Source organism: Accipiter gentilis, chromosome 12 (assembly GCF_929443795.1).
Source record: "Accipiter gentilis chromosome 12, bAccGen1.1, whole genome shotgun sequence".
NCBI lineage: Eukaryota > Metazoa > Chordata > Aves > Accipitriformes > Accipitridae > Astur > Astur gentilis.
Genome location: NC_064891.1, coordinates 30582872 through 30600871, shown reverse-complemented (window position 1 = coordinate 30600871; position 18000 = coordinate 30582872). Strand labels below are relative to the sequence as shown.

Genomic DNA, 18000 nt, shown 5'->3' with positions numbered 1-18000 from the left:
GGGAGGTGATGAGACTTGGTGCTTCCGTTGCACAAGAGATTTTTCCTGTTGTGGTACTTAGCAAGATGGAAGTCGAAAGCATCGTGCTAAAGGGAGGAAACTGTTTTGGGGTTGAAAAAGTATTTCCGCTTTAATTTGTATATCCTATATACAAGTTAATTACCTATATGAATGTAAAAATACATGGAAGTACTTCCTTTAGACTGCTTTCTTTAAAAGATTTAAAGTGAAATCAGCATCAGAAGTGAAGGAGGTTTTTACTCCTCATATCCCATGTTTCCATTTCCCCAAGCACTGCAGCAGTTCCTGAGGGATCTGTTTCCCCTTGCAAGTCTGTGTGACCTGTGGAGAGCAAGCAGTTCCGAAATCTTGGAAGAGAAGTAGGGTTTGTGCTGGCAGTGTTTGTTGATGTAGCTGGTATTTGCATGAGAAGGAAATAAAGACAGATTGAAATGGAGGACAGCGCTGCCTGTCAGAGCATGAGTCCTACAGGCAGCGAGATGCTCATTTCTCAAGTGTGAGTCTTAAGCTTTTGTAGCTTAGGTATAAGGCCATATCTTGAGGAAATCTGTCTGTATACAGTTCAAGAAAGCCGGCGGTTATGAAACAAGACTACTGTTGTCTCGGTATCTGCAGAGTCAGCCGTGTGTCGTCAGGGTTGTGCCGCGCGTTCTCTGTGTCAAGAGCGATGGAGGGTTGTCGCTCTGATTGCCGTTCAGGTAGAAGCCCGCCGGGGTGGGGGCAGCTGAAGCACAAGGAACCGGTCTGATAGAGGCTGATGGCAAGGGCTGGGTCCGGAGAGCAAAAGCACCCCAGCGAGGAGAACAAAGTCAGACGCTAGAGCAGAATCTTTAAAACATGAGAGGTCGCTAGCTAAGGAGGGGCAGAGGCATATTGCCGTCGTGGGCTTATTGCCGTTGTGGGCTTTTCTGCTTAGCCAAGGGGCTTGCCCTTAAAGGCAGTAACGGGCTGCCCAGGAGGTATGCTGCAGTTGCGTGAGCTGGGACTGTGAAAGGTCGTGAGCTGTGAGATGAGGATGGGAATGATCCATGGGAGGCTGCGGCGTGTTAAAGAAACTGAGGCAGGACAGTCCCACTCGTCTTAGGTTTTTATCTGAATCTCTGCATCTGTTAAAACCTGAGGTGTAACGGATAGTGTATTCAGTGAAGGTCTAGATGGCGAGAAATCCGGGCCCCTGTGGAACCAGTTGAGCTCTAGTGTGTATTTTGTGCTTACTGCAACTTGCAGTTTGCAAAGAAAGTAATCTTGGCCAGCCTGGGCTTTCAGACTCCAGTCAGCTGCCCTACAGTCTGTTTTGCAGAGCCTTGCCATCAGGAACTGAGCCAGCCTAGTGGGGAGACAGCTAGATTTGGAGAAAACTTGGACCGTGCCTTGCCAGAACATAACTTGGCCGCAATAAAGCAGTCAACAGAATGAGAGGTACTAGGCTTCTCCATAGCATGTGAGTCTGAAGCAGAAGGCTTGATCCTGGTCGCCTGTCCCGTGTACTTTGGTAACGTTGAGCTGCTGCTTGTGACCACCTGCAGTTGTGGTGCTGGCTGAAGCTACCCTATTCAACTTTTTCTTTCCAGTATGCCACCTGTTTGAGTGGGTAAAAACTTGCCTGCTTCCCTGCTTAAGCAATGGACTGGGATACCTGCCAGCACTCTCACTAGCCAAAACCAAGCTTTTATGTGAGAAGATTAAACTCTGAGTTGCTTCCAACTTCCCTGTTACTTGCTGAGCACACCCTCACTCTGTGCAGACCTCTCAGCTGCTTCCTCTGTGGATCTTTTTTTTTTTTTTTTTTTTTTTTTTTAATTCTGGTTTGCCATGCTTACCATCTCTGTCTTGTAGCTTTGCTCAGCTTTCTTGCCCTCAGGGCAGAGCGTATAACCCCATTCTGCTCTCCCACCACTTCACTGTCTTTTGCTTTCTTGGTTTAGTGCATCATACCCTTGCCTTCACTGTTCATCTGCTCCTTCAGCTCATTTCCTAAGATGGAGCTTCTGCTGGTATCCTGTTCTGCTTTCACTGTCACTTCTTCTTTGCCACCTTGTAGTCAGAAAACCTGGAAAGACTTACTCTCTCCACCTGCCCTTCTGCCCCTGTTTTCTCAGATGTTGCTCAGAAATGGCTGTGCCATAGGCCTGAAAGGGGGAAAATAGCATTTACTGTGTCTGGTCCACAGCAATACAAACATGGATCAGTGGGTGTAAAACAGCGTGGTGACCAGCCAGCTGAGTCCATCCTCCCCACAGCTGGCTGCTGCCATTTGTCACATGAGGCACCTTTGAGAGATTATCCCGTGTGTTTTTTCTGATACCCTCTACTAGTGCCGACCACGATGTAGAGACTCGGTGCGTGGCATGACAACAATTACTACATAGTGTGCTGTGGAATTACTGGGGATCTGAAATAAATATGCTTAAGGCTTTGCATCATCCTACAACAAAGCTACTGAGGACATGCACAAAAATGCAGTTTTCCTAATATTCTCTTGCTTAATGCTGCACAGGAGGACATAAATGGAGGAGAAAGGCTTATGCACCTTTGTCCATGTGCGAGTCAAGTTCCCAACCCTTTTACAGGTCTGCTGTTGACTTTCAGTGAGCACCAAGTCTGGGTCTTGTTGCCATATCACATTTACACATAGGCAGCTATTTCTTTCCCCTCTGTCAGACTGTCTGGCAGGAGACAGGATGTAGTTTCTTACAATGTATGTGTGGTTTTGGTGTAATAAAACCCAAACCCTGTAAGGGATCAATAAATGTTACTATTCATACAGCTTTGAGTTATTTTTACTTGGTATGTTATATGGCACCTCTGGTAGCCTAGAGTATCCTTGCTGCAGAAGTTATTTCATCAGTCATGAATTATTACATTTATATTCGGTTTAAGCCCCTGTGTGGGCAGTCAGCTGCACTTGAAATCTGTGGGGAAATTGTCTCTACTAGCAATACCTACACAACTCTAGGCTTTTCTCGGGGGTGCATGTGAGGCAACAGAGGCAAGTCAGAACACAGGAAATTCTGACTAAATATGAAGAAAAAGCTTTTGCCATGAGGGTGGTCAGAGACTGGACCAGGACTCCTGAGAGACTGGGGGATCTCTGTCCTTGGAGATACTAAAAACTTGACTGGACAAAGCATGGAGCAAGCTGCTGTAGTGGGATCTGGTTTGAGCAGGTCAGAAACACAGGGTCCAGAGTTCCTCCCCAACCTACCTCAGTCTGTGAGGTTTGTCAGCTGAGCTAAGCTGTGCCAGGTATGATGTGGTGCAGGATGTGCTATTGTCTTTGTAATAGTTGAATTTCTCCATGTTGTTTTCTTCAATGCAGATAGTGATCCAGATGGAGAGAGCAATGAACCGTATAGAACCGTGGAAGATAGCAGTCATCGTTGTGTCGGTGATAGCAGGCTTAGCCTTCGTCATTGGCTTGATCACGTTTTTTTTGTGCCATGGTAAGTGCACCACTCTGACTTGTTGTCACAAGTCTTCAGGAATCTGTTGTGTTTCACTTGCTACTGTGGTCTTGCCTGATGACTTAGGTATACAATCCACCCCTGGTATAAAATCCACCCCTGGTATAGAATCCACGTGAGAACTTACTAGACCCTATTCAAGATTTGAATTGATTCGAAAACCTGCAAGAATACTTAAAATATCATTCACTTGAAGCAGGGATTTAAGTGTTGTCCTCTCTTTGTTTCTTGTCTTGCCCTGGTGCCTCCACTGGTGTCCATGGTTAATCAAAGGCTAGCAGTCTTCTGTGTAAACCAGGGGTGTGGCTAGTATTCAGGCTATGCATAGTAAGCTTGGTCTCAAACAGGGTTTTTTTTTTCAGAAACTGAACCTGGCACCTCAAGCTGAGGTTATTCCAGAGAGAGAGAGGGCAGAGGTTTAGGCATTTTGGAGCCCAGGAGTCAGTCCTTGTTGCCAAGGACCCAGTTTTGGTAGTGGACGAATGAAGCCAAGCCGTTCCATTCCCAGTCTCTGAGATGCCAGTGTGAGGGGGTTTTGAAATGCCTTCCTCCCGGGATGAAGCTAATTGCGTTGCTGTCTCAGCTCACGGAAAGTCGACGAGGCCGTGGCTTGCATTAGGACACTAGACAGAGCAGTGGCAGAGCTACAGCTTAGCTTTGCTTTTTGCTAACTCTGCATAACGGGGCCCCTCTCTGCCATTCACAGAAGAGCCAGATTTTAAACTTCATCTGCTGAATGGATGCAAACAGCACTTGGCCACCCGCCTCTCAGAGGGGCAGGGACATGCCAGAGTGCAGCTAGGGAGGAGCGAGTGTGTCTACTGAGTCAGAAGGGACGTACGTGGGCTGGTGTGTCTTGTGCTGGGCTCACCTCGGGCTGATGGGAAGATGGTCCCCTGAGAAATGTTGTAGCGTAGTTTAGAGCTGCTTGGGATGGTCTTCAAAGTAGAAATGAGCCCCTAGCTGGTCCCTGAAGCAACAAGATGGTCCAGAGCTCCCTTTTCCCAAAGTGCTGCTAAAGCTGTGATTCCGCAGCTGACAGGTTCACAGCCAGAGCCTGGGAGCCTTACTTGTGCCGTGTCCTGCGAGGTGCTGTGCATGTCTGAATTGTACTGAAGGAGATCAGCCACCTTTCCTTTTCTTCTCCTCTGTAGATCAGGATCGATATTACAACGCAACTTTCCTAATCACCAACGTCAAGTACGACCCTCAATACAAAAGGCAAACCACAGAAGAGTACAGGCACCTGAGCCAAGAGATCGAAACCATGGTAAGCTAAGCCGTTTCTCTGTTTCTGCCTGACCTACGGTGAAGAGTCCTGCGGTGGTGTGATTGGAAATAAAGAGTCGGAGGTGATTGTGCCTCATCCTTACGTGTCTGGCCTTACCTTTCAAAACTTGCTGTAGTGGGTTAAAGATGCATTGCTGACTGCACAAGCAGATGGTAAGCACAGGTGCTGTTTGTTCCAGCAGCCCTGGGGTGGAACAGGCACCCACAGAGCAGAAGGGACAGCAAAATCAGCCAAGCTGTTTATTTTGGTTCTGCATCCTCTGATGGAAATTTAGCAGTAGCTTTGGTATAGAGCTGGAGATCTGAACGCATTTTCTAGTGTTTCAGAGGCTCACAAGACTGTTATGTCTTGAGAGCATGTGCATATTACAGGTGTATTTTAACACACTCTTTTCCTTTAACAGATATCTGCAGTGTTCAAGGGGTCCTTTCTAAGAAAAAGGTACCTCAGGTCCCATGTTGTCAGTCTAAGGTAAGTAATGTGAAGGTCAGGAGTAAGCAGGGATGTGATAAATATCCTTTCTTCCTACCTCTTGACCATATGGAGCATGCCTGGTTGTTTATGCTTGGATTACACCAGCAGGATGACTAAGTCTTGGCTGGTTGTCGCTCTCCTTCGGTGCTTGCAACACTGAGGGCTCAGTTACCTTCAGAGGTCAGCAAGGAAGAGAAATTTGGCCTTATACTTCTGCAGATTGATTACCTGAACACCCGTTGGTTGTGGCTGTGATGCAGTAACTGAATTACTAGGTGATCCCAGCCTTCGCTACTAGTTAAGGGCTTGAGAGATGCAGAGTCAGCTCTTTATTCCGCTTTATGCTTCCTGTGGAAGCTCAGGCTGGTGTTTACCCCTCTGCACGTACAGCAGGAGGTGTCTATTCTCTTCCCTCAGTGAAAAGGTCTGAAGGAATAAACGTTTCCACTGTGAGATACCTGGATATAGAGTTGAGGAAAAGAGGCAAGTGGGACATATAAAGGTCCTGTGTGAGAGCTTTTAAGTTGTTCCTCTCTACAGTAATTATGTATCACTCTCAGTGATAAGAGCCATAGCTTCCCTCTTCTTCACATTACTTTGGTTTGGAGTTGTATTTCTATAAGGCTCAATTCTGCTGTGGAATATTTTTCCCTAGGCAGCAAAGAATGCCAAACTTCCTACAAATGTCCTCCTTCACAGCACTTCTGGGCTTTTTTGCCTTTACCTGGCTCTAGATGGAATGGGTCGTTGCCTTAAACTGTTGTACGTTGTTTTCTGCTGCTGGTTTCTTCCACAAGCCTTCCATACTGTATATCAATTGAAATTACAGAACTTGGGAGCTAAAATTCAAGCAACTCCTTTACACCTTTTAGGTTGAGCGAACAGTGTATCTCTTCCAAGCTCGTTTTTACTACAGATACCTTGCGTAACTACGCACTGGACCAGCCTAGCTGCATCTCTGCTGTCTTTCCCTCTAGGCTTCAGTTGGTTTTCCTTTAGACCGTTAGTCTAAAGTGTTGGGCCCGATATTTAATGCTGACAGTAAGTGATCATGCCTTGCTCTGATAACGCAAATTATTGAGATTTTTGTCTCTAGATACAATGAAGCTAACTGGCAAATAAATGGTCAAGTGTCTTAAATGGAAAGAATTACCAAGAGACCTTTCTAACTTCTGTGGCGCTAAACTGGGTCTTTTGAATGGCTGTTAGGAGTGGCCTGTTGGGTACCTGTTGAAGGGTTTTAACTCGCTGGATTGTTCCTACTGACTATGAGCTGGAGGCCTAAGGGAGTGATCCCTCCTGTCCTTCTCAGCTGCTTATAACAGTTCCCAGAAAATTCCCTCTTATTGTTATAGTGGGAACCAAGTCTTTTGCTGCCTGCTGACATGTCATCATCTTCCTTTACTTGTGCACAGCTATGCTATTTGTCCTATACATCTGTGCAGACCAGCCCTGTTCTCACATAAAGGAGGTAGACGTTGCAAAGCAGAACAAAGAGGATAATTGGGCAGAGAGAGAATGACGTGACTTTGGTTTTTTTTGGTTTGCAGCCCAGATCCTGATGGAGTGCTTGCATCTGTTGTTCTGGTATTTAAATTTGCCTCAGCTGACAGTAAGGCAATAAGCTGGGGTCACGTCAACAGTGTGTTACGCAGAAGTCTGAAAACAAGCTCCACATACTTGGATGTTGACCAGTCTACCCTTAGACTCACAGGCAAGTGCCTTAGGTTTGTGTTTTTAGCTTGGAATTTGTTCCTCATACTTTGCTGTTCTTAGTGTAATGAGTTTCACTTTGGTATGCAAATATGGGCTATTCTTGTTTTCTTCTTTTGCCTTCTCAAAATTGTGCGCTATGGCTGACAGCCCGGGGACTTGGAGGAAGTAGCATGGAAAGAACTAAAGCATGCTGGCACTGATTTATGCTGTGAGCGTCAGAGGGTCTCTCTGTGTACCTAGCTCTGTTGAATGAGATAGTCCCCCCTGCCCAATTCATCGAAAAAGGCCCAACTTTGTGACCATGGGTTCACAGATTACTTTAAGGCACACAGTGAACTGGACAAGAACTTGTATCACCAGGTACTGAAATGCAGAGTCCTCAAGCTACTAAAAAAATGCAAGGCTCAGATGGTTCCCTTCTCTACCCCCTGCCATTTCCTTTGCTTATTTGACAGATTGCTATAGCAAGCGTTCACAACAAAACCCTGAGGTTCCCTGGGCAGTAATCCACTCCCATGAATCTGTTGCTGGTTACCATCAGAATCTGGCAGAGGGTTTTTTGTAGGAAAGAAATCGGTAACGTTACAGTCTACCTCCAGTCGATCTCAGCACTGATGATTTTTGAAGACTGTTTTGACCACCTTGCCGTAATACTGAACCTGAAAAAATGCATGTAGGTGTTTGTATTGTGCACAGCTGCCAGCACATGTAGATGTTACCTGGACCCATGTGCAGTCATCTGCTGCTTTTGTTAGCTCTAAGCTAAGGCAAGAAAGATGTATCCTTTGGCCTTGCACTTTCAGTGGGGAACAGGGGCTTAACTGAACTTCTTCAACAGAGCAAATTACTCCTTTTACCGTATTGTCACTCCATGCAGCAATGCAACCCGTTTAATTTGTGTTTGCTGCCTACAGGGAGGGAATCTGCTAGTTCACATAGCAGTATGAGATATATTTACTGTGGTGTTTGCTTTTCATTTCAGAGTTGAATAAGGAAAAAGGAGATAACCTTTTAAACAACTGTAAGTACAAATGCTTTATAGAAAAGGTCCAAGGACATAGTGGTCTAGGTTTTGTGTTTACAAGATTCTTACGCTTTGCAAGTTGAAAAAATAACTTGTTAAAGATACTAGAGCAGTAGACAGTGCATGAGCCAGGGAAGATGTCAGCTCATTTTCTTGCAGTCAGGCTGGCTCTGTAGCATTTGCAAAATCAGGCATTCTGATTTGGTGGTGGGAAGCACTTGCTTTAATTTTATTTATGGGAAGTAGTGGCGTGTAGGTGAGCTGCTGTTAGTGAGCTTTGTACAAGGACTGCAGTTGCTGTGGGCCAAGGTTCTTGCTGGAATCCTTCCAAAACCATTTTCCCTTCTTCCGCCTCCTCCCTGCAGAAGGGTTTGGCAATACGTGTCTGTCAGATTTGAGCTAAATGTTGCGATATACCGGGACAGTGGGAAAGGCCAGAGGGCGGGAGAGGGAGAAGACCTGTCCACAGTGAGAGCAAGGCAGTGGCACAGCCCTGGAGAGGGGCAGGTTCTCGGTTCCTCTCCTGTTCTGCGCTCCCTCCTGAGGTCTTAAAGCTCCTCTGGAAACAGGGGGACAGTGTAAGTCCCCTCCCAGGGGACTATATCAGTCCCCTGCATGGTCTCGGAGCCTGTCAATGTTAGCTTGCCATCTTTAAATGGACTCTGAGAATTAACCGGTTTGGATCTAGCTTTTTTCAGCTGGGTAATACATGACCGCTGTTGGCACAGTGGCTGTAAGTAAACTGTTGGAGGAAGAGAACACTATTTTTCTGTTGTTGTGGTCAAGGCTGACCTGGAGGTGACCTGACAAAATCCTTTCTTTGTTTGCTTAGTTTGTGGGTGGGTTTTTTTGTTTGGTTTTGCGGGTTTTTTACAAACTAGTCTTCAGCAATTCTGTGACACTTAAAGCTATACTATGTCGGTCTTGCCTTTGCTACACAGGTAGGATGTTACAAATAATGGGAAGATCACCTCTACTGAGTTCACAAGTGATGTGCAGTGTCTGTCTTGCGCATATTTTGGTGGTGATGTGTGTATTAAACTGGTGTGGTGGTTGTTTATGTGGGGGTTCCTCAGTATTTTCATACTCAATTTTTAAGAAGTCTTTTTAAAAAACCAAAACCTAAAGATGTTCTTTTTTTTCATACAGTACCAAGAGAGGTTTAGTCTTTAGATGAAACTTACATGCTGTTATTATGAAAGCTATATGAATGTAAATGCTTAGGTCAATTATCGGTGCACGTCTTTGCGCCTAATAATCTGTGTGTGTACCTGTATGCACAGACACACTAATGGCTATGTATGTTGCCTTTCCCTCTTGTCGTAGTTTAACCCCAGCCAGCAACTAAGCACCACGCAGCTGCTTGCTCACTCCTCCCTGCTCCCAGTGGAATGGGCAGGAGAACTGGAAAAAAAAAGTAAAACTCCTGGGTTGAGATAAGAACAGTTTAATAAATAAAATAATAATAATGATAACGATTATGAATATAACAAAGAGAGAGAAATAAAACCCAAGAAAAAACCCCAAGTGATGCACAATGTAATTGCTCACCACCCGCTGACTGATGCCTAAGCAGCGATCTGCCCCTCCTGGCCAACTCTCCCCCAGTTTATATATACTGAGCATGACGTCATATGGTATGGAATATCCTTTGGCTAGTTCGAGTCAGCTGTCCTGGCTGTGCTTCCTCCCAGCTTCTTGTATACCTGCTTGCTGGCAAAGCATGGGAAACTGAAAAATCCTTAACTTAGGACAAGTGCTACTTAGCAACAACTAAACCATCGGTGTGGTATCAACATTATTCTCACAGTAAATCCAAAACACAGCACTGTACCAGCTACTAGGAAGAAAATTAACTCTATCCCAGCTGAAACCACGACACCTCTGTACAGCTCTGGTCAAATACCAAACAAAGCAAGGTTTGTAGAGACAATAATTTTTTTTTTTATCTAAGTAAACAGTTACAACTGGGGAAAATAAACAGGGTCTCAGATATACAGCCTTCAGCTCCCGTGGGAGTACATACAGGCTTGTGTGTTTGAAAACTGGCTTAATGGAAAAAGTAGTGACTCTTCTACCAAACTTGTTTACCCCACATCTATCCTGAGATGTTTGTGACCATGACACTTGGTTTCCCCGCTATGGGAGGCGCTGCTTTAGATGAAGGCTGTCTCTTGACACCCCTGCCCTGTTACACCTCTGCCTGCAGCCATGAGGGCCTTTCCAAAAGCAGCAGCCTGGTTTCTCTCAATCAGCTAAAGCAGAGCTGCCTTTGCTTTGACAGGCTGTGGAATACGGAGACAGGCGTTCTCCTTCACAGGAGTGGAGAGAATAATTGGCGGGCAGCGTGCACAGGAGGGGGAATGGCCATGGCAGGCTAGTATTCAGCTTGACGGGACCCATCGCTGTGGTGCATCGGTGATCAGTAATACGTGGCTAGTGACTGCAGCCCACTGCTTTAGAGGGTAAGTCATCAGCACCTTTCTGATCCTACAGGCTTTAGGACTCTTGGGTGCTCTGACCTTTCACGGCCCACTAACATCTGTATCTGCTGAATGATAATGAAGTTTGGCTCTTCTCTGTCCCTTAGGCAAATGTGGCCACGTTGCATTTTGATGCTTAAATGGAGAGCTAAGCTCCTTTTTGGATCTTGTTTTGTGTGGCTGTGACATAACCTCAAATATCTTACAGAGGAAGAGATCCTTGGAAGTGGACTGCCAGCTTTGGAATTCGGCTAAGACCTCCAAAACAGAAAAAATTAGTCCGAAGAATTATCATTCATGAAAAATACAATGACTTTTTCCTTAATCATGAATATGATGTGGCTGTTGTGGAACTTACCTCTGCTATTGAGTTCACAAGTGATGTGCACAGTGTCTGTCTTCCTGAAGCATCTCATATTTTCCCAGACAACACTTCCTGTTTTGTCACAGGTTGGGGAGCTTTGAAGAATGATGGTGAGTGTCTCTTGCCTTCCCGTGCCTTGTCACACATGTATCTGAGAAGACTGCTGTTAGTCTTATGGGGTTTTGTGTTTGTTTTGGGCTCCTTAGACTTGGTGATTGATAGGTACATGTGCTAATGATACACTTATGGACTTAGTTTGCTGCTTTTTTTCTGCCTTGGTCAATGGATTGGAATATGGGGGAAAGACCCTACAGGTTAGCCGTACAGGAATAAGAGCAGCTTTTTTTTTTTGTTGTTGCTGCATGCATTGTGCTGGTTGAATATATTGTGTTCTCTGTTCCCACTGGCCCAGTCCCTCTGGGTTTAGCTCTGACTTGAGTTCTTTCTCCATTCAGCTTTGTCATAGATGTATCATGACAGTTTTCATCAGTTATTCTCTCTTTGGTCATAAATCAGGCTTCATCCTAGGACTTGAGTGAACTTCATTCAAATTAGTCCATGCCAGTGATGTCAGAGTTGATGGGACTATAAATCTGCTTATGAGAACCATTGAACTATATAGGTCGTGTTTCATGGTAGACTCTTGAGGGGTGTAGTGATTGTACAAAGCTGCATTGCAGTTAACTAAATGGGTCTTTCCAATGATATCAAGGACATATCTTGTAGCCTACAGTTGAATTCAACACTGAAACATGTACAAAAATCCCTTTGTCCATTATGCTAAAGAACATCTGGTGAGGATGAAAGATGTAGAACAAGTGAACAAATTCAGGGGAGAAAAAACTGTCTTCTTCCTGACACATTGTCTAGCTAGCTTCCTTCATTGCCTGGAATGGCAGAAAAGCTGTAGGAAAATCTGGCTACTCCTAATCCTTGAGTGTTCTAGGTTGCATACCCTGTCTGCAAATTCTAATGCCACTTCTCCTTCTAGGCTACAGTGTTAATCAGCTTCGACAAGCAGAAGTGAAAATTATAAGTACTGCGACTTGTAATAGAAGACAAGTGTACGGTGGAGCAATAACACCTGGAATGTTGTGTGCTGGATACTTGGAGGGGCAGGTGGATGCCTGCCAGGTAAGTCTCTTCATAGGTAATAGTAAAAAGGAAATAGGTGGGGTGGGAGGTGATGTTTCCTAGAAATAAAATATTCTTTGAGGAATCTTGATTAAGTTTATGGGGTACAGTATCTTGACAGATGTAAATAGCGAGCTTCATGGCTCATGGGCTCAAGTCTGCACTTAAGTGCTTGGGGTTTATAGCTAATGCACATGTGAGAGAATACAGATGTGAGGGTGTGGAGTGGGAGACACTGAATTCGACACAGGCTGTCAGCCTCCGTCTTGTCAGTAAACTGTGTGGAGGTTGAATTATAGCTGTGGTCTAGAGACAAACATCTGTCAGTGAGGCTTGCTGCATTAGTGAGGTGAACACTGTTTATTTTGTTCCTGCCTGTTGACATTTTTCTCCTTAGGGTGACTCTGGTGGGCCACTGGTGCATGCAGACTCCAGAGGAATCTGGTATCTTGTGGGAATAGTGAGCTGGGGAGATGAATGTGGCAAGCCGAATAAACCAGGAGTGTACACGCGAGTGACTTACTATCGAAACTGGATCAACGCCAAAACAGGCATCTGACACCTGCAGCGGGTTAAGTTTTGTGGGCTGTATGCGGCTATTCCTCTGACACATTCTGCTCTGTGGTTACCCTCTAAACAGCTGCTGGCTTAGCTTGTGGTCATGTATCGACTGCTAGCAAGCTTGGAGTGGTCTAGGACTTGAAATTGGTTTAGCCTACAGCCAGACAGGAATAGACTTGATCCACGTGGCAGCTGTTTGCTCTGGAAGTACTCTGGCGAAGGGACAACTGCCTTTGTCTATATGCAATCTACTGACCCTTTTTTCTCCATGGCCAAATGTCTTGGCCCCTACTTTGATACCCAGGCAAAGTGTTTGAGCCCAAACAATCATATTTACCAGCATCTAAGACAAGTTATAACTAAAAAGTGGCCTGCCCATTTGCTGCGTGCTCCCGAGGCCCCATCCATCTGTAGACCAGCTACAATCCAGCCCCTCGCTCCAACACTGCCGCGCTTCTGAATTCTTCTTGAGCTTTTCCCACTTCGTTCCAGGGAGCGTACTCCAATGAAGAAAGGAAGATGGCTTAGAGAAGTCCTGGTTCCTAATATCACATCGGACTGTTACTTAGGTGAATAGAGAATTTTTCCTTGCTGCATTGTCCTGAAGAAAGAATCAATGGAAAACACCAGCTTCTGTCCACCTTCTTTGAACAAGTGTATGTATGCCCACTCGTCGCTTCATATGAACGGATCCTGCCGCAGCGTTTGCTGTGAGAGTGATTGCTGGACTTAAGACTGAAAACCACTTCATGTTCATACCAGTCTGTTGTCATATCAGAGTATTTGGCTGAATTAATTTCCACTTTTAACTTTCCAGATCTTATTGTTCTGAATAAAAGTCCTTGGCTTTTTGAGCAGGATGGAGGATTGTAACAATCTCAGTATGACCATTGCAAAAAAAACCCCAAGCCCTCTAAAACTGCTTATTCTGGCGAATGCTGTTCTCAAATCTTTATAATTTAATATGTGCATCTTCTGCAAGCTTTTGTGTTATGGTGGAAATACCTGTCTCCTTCAGATCAGGGCAGAACTTCTGACAGACACAGTAATGTTACGTAAAGATCTCTCTCTTCTGTCAGCAAGTAAGAATTGCCTCTGCCTCATTGCCAGACCGTAGCTAACTCACTTGATCTTGACCACACAAACTTCATATTCTCTTTGACCTCATGTGTTCAGGAGCCTATGTTTCCATCTGCCAGGTAGAACTCAAACCTTTTCTAAACCCCAGCAGCAGAATACGCCTATTCGGGGTGAGGATGCTTTCCTTGGTGTGTCTGCAGACTCATTCCAACACTGCGTGTGGATGCCGATCCTGACAACAGCAAGCGCTGTGGTCTTAGTTGCTAGACACTGAGCCACTCCATTGCTCTCTCTTCCCTCTATGGTCAGAAGAGAAAGAACTCAGCAAAGGAGATACCAGCCACACCGCCAAGACTCAGAGCTGGTCCGGCATGGCAAGCAAGCAAGAATCTTAATGCCAGGCAAACAGCAGGCTTTCGGCATGCTCATAGTTAGAAGATTTGGGGGAAAAAGGCCTTCAGTGATCACGGTCTTAGGATCAAAGTGTTGTCCAAATTGAGTACAAGTCAGTTGACATAGTCAATGGCGGTTCAGGGGATCCCCTCTGGACAATGCAGTTTACTGCAAATGCTGCCGAACAGAGCAGCAATCCATCGAATTAACAGAAGTATTTTTAATTACGCATCCTGTGATCTGGCTGCTTGCCAGTATAGAGAACCGTGCTTTTCTAGAGCCTCACTGGAGGTAATAGAACATTTCGATGCCCAGAGAAGGTCTGTGTGAAAGACAAAGGGTCTGCAGCTGTTGTGTGTTCTATACTTCTGTATATCAGGAAACCTAGCACTTAAAAAATTTTTTGCTCAGGGAACTTTTCCTGCGGAATGTTGTGAGTTTCAGAAACAAAGCTTGGTGGCTTAATTTCTACGTAAGGAGTAAAAAGTGTCAGAGTGGTTCTGGAGGCCTGAGCCCAACAAGTCTCATGTTAGTCCCTTAAGAACATGGCTTTGAAGTATATTGCTTGTAGGGGAAGCTTAGCGTGATGTATGACAAGTATATACAATTTTTTTTTCTTGCTGGTAGCAATTGTCTTACCAGGACAGTGAATAAAATTTGATCTTCGTGAAGAAAAGCATCATTACAAGATGCCATGGATTTCTAGTTCCCAAAGCACTTTATTCCTGGGTTTTCAAAGGGCATAATGGTTTCCCTGTCCTGCTGGACTTCATTGTAACTTGGAAACTTAATATTTTTAGGCTTGCAAATCCCAGCTATCTCACTGTTTCCCCAAAACAGGTAAGTAGATGTCCAAAAAACTTATTACACATCTGTGAACTTTCCAGTTGTGCTTATTTGGGGTACAAAATCAGAAAGCCTTAAGCATTTTGCTCTGTATCGAGGGCTGGAGTAAATATTATTTTCCATAAGTGGTGCACACAACCCTAAAAAAGTGAACTCGTCCTTTGCTTAAGGAGCTACCAGTGCTGAGCATCTGCTTGGAGAGATACAGTACCTGATCCACCTTAATGCCGAGTGCCAGCACAGTGCAGCCAGGAGGAGTGGGGCTGAAGAGGACCTGACATCTACATGGTGTATGTTTTGGGAGCCTTTATTTTGGAGTGCCTTGTGGAGTTTTCCTGATAGCTGCCGGAACAAGTCTTCTCATCCAGTTTCTTCTGGAAGCAATGTAGTTTTCATGCTCTGAGGCCTCTTGGTGATGCAAAGCAGTATAAATGGGGACTGTCAAGAAGAGCGCTTGAAAGAACACCCCTCATCCATTGGGAACATTGGTGCAGATGGATGTGATAGGTCTGAATCCCTTGTGGCAAAACTACACTGATGTCAGCATTGTCTGGCTTTTCCTGAGGGAAATTATGGAAACCTGAAGCAATGTAGGCAACCAAACTGTTTTAATTGGTTTAGGTGGCATCACAGATTTGTATTTTTTTTTTTTTTTTTTAAGCTGCAGACTCACCTATTTATGAAGCCACAAGCTTAATCTTCTCAGCCATGTTTTCATAGGAATTAACATCTTCACTCAAGGCAGAACGGGATGTATGTAACTATACAATCGTGGATGACCCACAGGAATATAATTTCTATGTAAATTTAATAAAACCTGTTAACAATTTCCCTTCTGTTTCCTGTATTTGTTGATTTCTTGTGTTATGGTAAGCAGCTGTAAGATAGGGACTCCTCTGTTTTAGAACATGTGACACTGATCCTATGCCATGTATTTATGTACTGGCCTCTATGTAGCCTTACCCATCTGGTTTTACTGACTTGTTAGAGGAGCATAACTGGAAGAAGAGCGTAACTGTTAGAAGAGCAGGCGGCCATCCAGTCTTGGACAGAATTTATCCACCTGTGATACCGAAAAGCTGGTTCAAGAAACTCTCGAAGACTTGTTTTGGAGTTTTAGAAAGCAGGCGTTCTTTATTGCAGTGCTGGATGCACGGGGGATAATTCCACCTAGTGTGCATGCCACAGCTTCAGCACAAACAGGTTATATGGAGTAACAATTACATATTAATCAGATTAGCATACATATACATAAATATTATTGTAACTGATTATCATAGTACTGCCTCCATCCGATCATGCGCAGAAGAATTCATTTGAGTCGAAGGGCTGCTTTTACAACCACTGACCCATTTGAGATTCTGTTGGCTGTCCTTGAAATCTTTGTTCTTGTCCTTGTTCTTTGATCTTGAAGCTTAACGCAGTTTCAATCACATGTGGTCAGTTTCAACATTGTTCTCATCTAGCGTACAGGAATGTCTCGTCGTAAGAGCAAAGAACTGCAAAACTTATGAGTAATTACCTCTACTAGTTAATTGCTTGGCTATACTTTTGTCTATTGTTTCAATCATAGCATTAGGATAAGATTTCTAATAATTATTTGCCAAATCTCACTTTTACAGTCACCTAGCAGCAAACCAGTTTCCACGGCTGGTACAAAATACTAAAACCATCAAAATATTTAGACGTACCATACAGAACGTATGGAAATATGCTATCACCTGGCCAGAGGTTGCCCAAATTTGTGTGCAGGCAAACAGGTCTCCTGTCAGCCACTAGAGGGTGAATCGTGTTGTCCAAGAGCCTCCATCCCTTGGCTGCTGCTGCTGTTTCAGCTCAGTAGAGAGGATCTGGAGGACAAGGCACCGTGTCCCCGTTGCCTTGAAGATGCAGGGATGCTGCACGATTGTCTTCGCCAAATTTGAGGAGACTAGAGCCGTTCAGCTTTTAGCGCAGGCGTCTGCAGCACTGGGTGAGTTTCAGTCTTTTCCCCCATCAGAAAGTTGGCATCAAGTGCTCCCCTTTAAGTATGTTAAGTACAGCGTGCTGTGGCTGTGAGCAAGGGGATGAGCAGGTTTTGCCTGCTTCTCTGCCACACCGTAGCCAGACCTTTGTCCTGTGGAAAAGTAGACTGGAAAGGCACATTGTCAGGTATTGTTGGCATCATGGGTCTCTTTTCTGAGCTCATCAGCCTTCCTGCAGACAAGATAGCAAAGAGCAAGAGTAATTTTGAGAATCTGATAGGATTGGAGGTTTGCAGGGGCATATAGCTGCTGTTTGCTTTGACGTCCCATTTCAATAACTCCTAATGATTCTTGTAGATCGAAGACACTCACCAGATTTCTTCTTGTCCCTTTCCCATCAGGATGGGAAACTTGGTATAAATTGCACCATAATCTGAGCTAGAACAGCAAGCTTTTGATGAATGAAGCATGCTGGAGTTCACTGATCCTGGTCTATAATACCTAACAGCTGAAGGGATGGTCTTGGAATTTGAGATTATCCAAGAGGGTAAAAAGGAGTGCAACAGCTTTATTGCAGCATTACAGGACGTGCCAGGTTGGCTATGGATGAGAAGGTGGCTCTTTGTTTGGAAGAACAGTAGCCCTTTTGTCACATTTCACTGGGTCAAAGTGCAATAAAGGGAGTCTTAGAGACAGACTTCTTAAAGGACATCATTTTAACAAATCTGATTTTTTAATTTCTTTTTTATGGCTTAGAGAAAACTGCTTTGTGCTGAGTTTCTGACAGAGCGCACGCTGTGTATGTGACACTTAAAGCATTTATGAGCATTCAGTACCTGGTAACTGTGCCATGACCCAAGGATATGTTCAGCTGGGTGGTCGTATCTGGCTGGGGAAGCCATGTGGGTGGAGTTTCTGTCAAGGGGTTTGAAGTGAAGAACTGAACAGAAGAATAACTCTCATATTCTTCTGTATGTGTGGTTGAACCAGGATGCTTCTATAAAACCTAGCTGTCAATATTTCAGCTTGCTTGGGGTCTTTGATCCATTATTGCTGTAATGAAAACTTTTAAAAACTCATCTGGTTAGAATAGTTCAGAAACAAATATAACAAATGGCAGTTAATCTCCTTTATCTTAGGGTAAAGTTTTATTTTGTCGTGGTTTAACCCCAGCCAGCAACTAAG

The 18000-nt window shown here is 44.6% G+C and overlaps 1 protein-coding gene across 2 annotated transcripts in view; it reads left to right on the top strand.

Annotated features, from left to right (window-relative positions):
- The window catches only part of LOC126044690 (transmembrane protease serine 11E-like), a 51002-nt gene extending 35337 nt beyond the window's left edge, over positions 1-15665 (top strand). For both annotated transcript variants that reach the window (XM_049814758.1, XM_049814759.1), the window contains 9 exons: positions 3341-3464; positions 4640-4755; positions 5180-5247; positions 6801-6964; positions 7949-7987; positions 10275-10455; positions 10682-10947; positions 11829-11971; positions 12369-15665. In XM_049814758.1, coding sequence (XP_049670715.1) covers positions 3341-3464; positions 4640-4755; positions 5180-5247; positions 6801-6964; positions 7949-7987; positions 10275-10455; positions 10682-10947; positions 11829-11971; positions 12369-12530 — 1263 coding nt within the window. In that variant the 3' untranslated portion in view covers positions 12531-15665. The remainder of the gene's footprint in view (positions 1-3340; positions 3465-4639; positions 4756-5179; positions 5248-6800; positions 6965-7948; positions 7988-10274; positions 10456-10681; positions 10948-11828; positions 11972-12368) is intronic.
- The last annotated feature ends 2335 nt before the right edge of the window (positions 15666-18000 follow it).